This window comes from Phragmites australis, chromosome 1 (genome assembly GCF_958298935.1).
Source record: "Phragmites australis chromosome 1, lpPhrAust1.1, whole genome shotgun sequence".
Classification (NCBI taxonomy): Eukaryota; Viridiplantae; Streptophyta; class Magnoliopsida; order Poales; family Poaceae; genus Phragmites; species Phragmites australis.
The window spans coordinates 47,308,144-47,311,028 of NC_084921.1; the positions used below are offsets into that span (position 1 = coordinate 47,308,144).

At 47.9% G+C, this 2,885-nt stretch overlaps 1 protein-coding gene across 1 annotated transcript; it reads right to left on the bottom strand.

Annotated features, from left to right (window-relative positions):
• Positions 1 to 314: 314 nt before the first annotated feature.
• LOC133890194 (non-specific lipid-transfer protein 1-like) lies at positions 315 to 1,113 on the bottom strand. The gene is made up of 2 exons (XM_062330656.1): positions 697 to 1,113; positions 315 to 587 (listed from the first exon to the last, which is right to left on the bottom strand). Exons 1-2 carry the CDS (start codon positions 1,050 to 1,052, stop codon positions 578 to 580), a joined length of 366 nt encoding a protein of 121 aa, XP_062186640.1. The 5' UTR covers positions 1,053 to 1,113; the 3' UTR covers positions 315 to 577.
• Between the last annotated feature and the right edge of the window lie 1,772 nt (positions 1,114 to 2,885).

Consider the following 2,885-nt stretch of genomic DNA (forward strand, 5'->3'; position numbering starts at 1 on the left):
CAATAAGCTGCTTCTCGGGGCACCGGTCGGCCAAGGCAAATGGGCGGTTGATTTGAGGCAAATTTGCTTGGGAGTATACTGAGTTCCAACTGGTGAGTGTGCTGGGCATTTGAGCCTGTTGCTGAATGGTTTTTCTCTGGCCTTCTATCTGTGTCGCTTTATCTACAACAGATACATTAGTTATGAGTAGGTTTGTTCAGATTATGGTAAGTACAAGTGTGGTAATTAACTAGATTGTGCCATGCATGGCCCAGCTTCAAGCATCTTTTTCTCTTCAGAATTTCATGTTGATAAAGCACACGGCAATGCGAATGTAATAATAAGTAGTTTCACGAGGATTACGTCTGGATCATAGCACACACATGCATTACATAGCCACAGTACAGATCAACCACACCTCGGTTCATGACTGCTCGTGGGAACTACCACGATACACCATTAGGAACTGTAGACTACTAGTAAACACCCGAAACGCGACTAGTGACAAGAACATCAAGATCTAGTCCAGTCTAGCTTAAATAGTAGTATAATTTTATTATTCTCCGGCATTCCTCGCACGGAAGGCGCACAAGATGCCTCAGTTGATCCTGCAGAGAAGAAAAGAAGGTCACAGCATGTGAGAAACTGAAACACAGAGAAGAACGATCGCTACAAAATATAGTAGTAGCAGGGCATAATATAATATCATGCGCGTACGTGTTGCAGTTGACGTTGGTGCTAATCTTGTATGGCAGGGAGACGCCGCACTTGCTGGGCAGCGCCGCGGCGCGATCGAGATAGGTCCCGCCGGAGGCGCCGTTGGCGACGTTCTTGAGGCAGCCGCAGATGGTGCGGCGGTCGGGGGTGTTGTTGGCCTGCGCCAGCAGGCTCCGGATGCCGCCGCAGCATGACTGCGGCGGCATTGCCCCGCCCGTCTGCACGTACGGCAGGCACGGCATCAGGGTGTTGTACACCGTCGAGCACGACATCGCCGCGCGCACCGCGGCCGGCGGAGCCACCACGGCCGCCGCGAGGAGCACTGCCAGCGCCAGCGTCGCGAGCCTTGGAGCCATGCCTCTCGGTCACACAGTGGAAGAGCAGCTAGCTACCTTTAGCGATGTGCGTACGTAGAGTGTGTGTGAGAGAGAGAAGCGTGTCCAAGGGTGTTTATATAGTTGCGGGAATGTTATAAATTTAGTTTATTATTACGGGGGTAGTTGAGTGCATTTAGGAGAGGAGTTAAGATAGTTTGCTGGTGGATGCAGGGCTGTGGTGAATTGGAGCTGTACGAGTTAGGCCAACTCCAGTAGAGTCTTCAAATTTACAGATTCGGTACTATAGTACTGTATCAGTACTGTTTAAGAGACTGACAGTGGATCCGGTGAAAAAATACCGTCGGTTACTGTAACAGTACTGTTTATAAAGGCTGACAATGGGACCGGAGAGAGAAAAAAAAGAGTAGAAGGTAGGAAATAGGATAGCTGCTGGAAATGAAAAAATAAAGGATATTGTAATTGTGATAAGGGATACTGTAATGGTGATAAGTGATGTTGTAATAGTGTTTTTAGGATAAAAATTTAAGTTAACTGTTGGAGATGGCCTCAACACCGCTCTGGAGTCTAAGTAGCTAGCACTGCACTCGTGTCGTTTAATTTGCGCTTGGTGGAGTATCATGGATTATTTTCGACTACCTCATATGGCTCTTGCCCTTTTGCTTCAAAAAGATAAAAGAAAAAGAACCTTAAATAAAAGGAATGTTGAGGCAAAACTTGCTGTAGTGAAGACTGAGGAGCTATAGAACGTAACTTAGCCAGCCACATTTTAGGTCCGGTTCGTGGCGAAAGGGACCGCGCGGCGAGTGACTATGTGGCTCTCTCAGGTCAACCCGTATACCCCCCAACGTACATGGCTCCACTGCATGTTCGTTTATCATGTCGAGTCCTTTCGGGTAGCTTTGCAGAAACGCGTTGCGTGCTTTCAGTTTTTTTTTTTTACAGTAATCAAGACGATCGAACGAGTGTGTGAATGAACCTGCACTGGGGTGGCAGAAGCATATTAACTACTTAGATGATTAGTCCATTTTATTTTGAGTGATTTGGTGCAAATCATCCATGCATCACCCCCAGAACGGGATGAGCACGAAGTTTCGGTGGCTGGCTCGGGACGCGCGTACCCTCGTTACGCATTTGCATCTCTGCGCTCCAGCGTAATGGGGTTGCAGCCTTGTAGGCCATTGTTGGGTCCCTGCTGGGTACCTTCTACTACTGTGTTTTTCAGGCATGGATCCGCCAGGGTTGCCAGCCATTTACGAAACTACGCAGTGGCCATGTGAAAGGCACTCAATCACATTTACGGCGCATGCTGCCTCGGTCTGCAAGGCGTGCGGCAGGTGGTGTTAATGTCTATCCGGATCCACTCGTTGGCCTCCGACCCTCTGTAGCTTCAGATACTTATTTAAAAATGAATTGTAGCTTCAGATAGCTCAGTTTGAGATTATTTGAGAAAAATTCGTACTCTTACAGGTCAATACTCAATCACAAAGCCGGACGCAAATGACTGACAATTGACAATATGGTGCTACCACACGTCCACACCTGCATGTCACTTATGGTAGTGGTTCGAAGATTGTTGGCAGTTGAAAAATTAACTTTCTCTGCATCACCATCATGTCGAGGGTAAAGTACTATTCGAGAAGGTGCGTTCAAAATGAAGCATCGTTTTGTTGTTCTTTTTGAGACCGACATTAAAGACATCTAAATGGGTGGTATTTACTCAGCTGACCCGTGGTTCGGTAAGCCACAGCTCAGTCTGAGCCGAGCTGGGTTGGGCTAGCACAACACGAGGCTACGGATCGTATTTGTGCTGAGCATGCGGCATGGCACAGTCCGACTAAGATAGGTCGGCAC

Excerpts from the sequence above, each read along its gene's own strand:
- LOC133890194 (XM_062330656.1), bottom strand. The coding sequence starts at position 1,052 with ATGGCTCCAAGGCTCGCGACGCTGGCGCTGGCAGTGCTCCTCGCGGCG.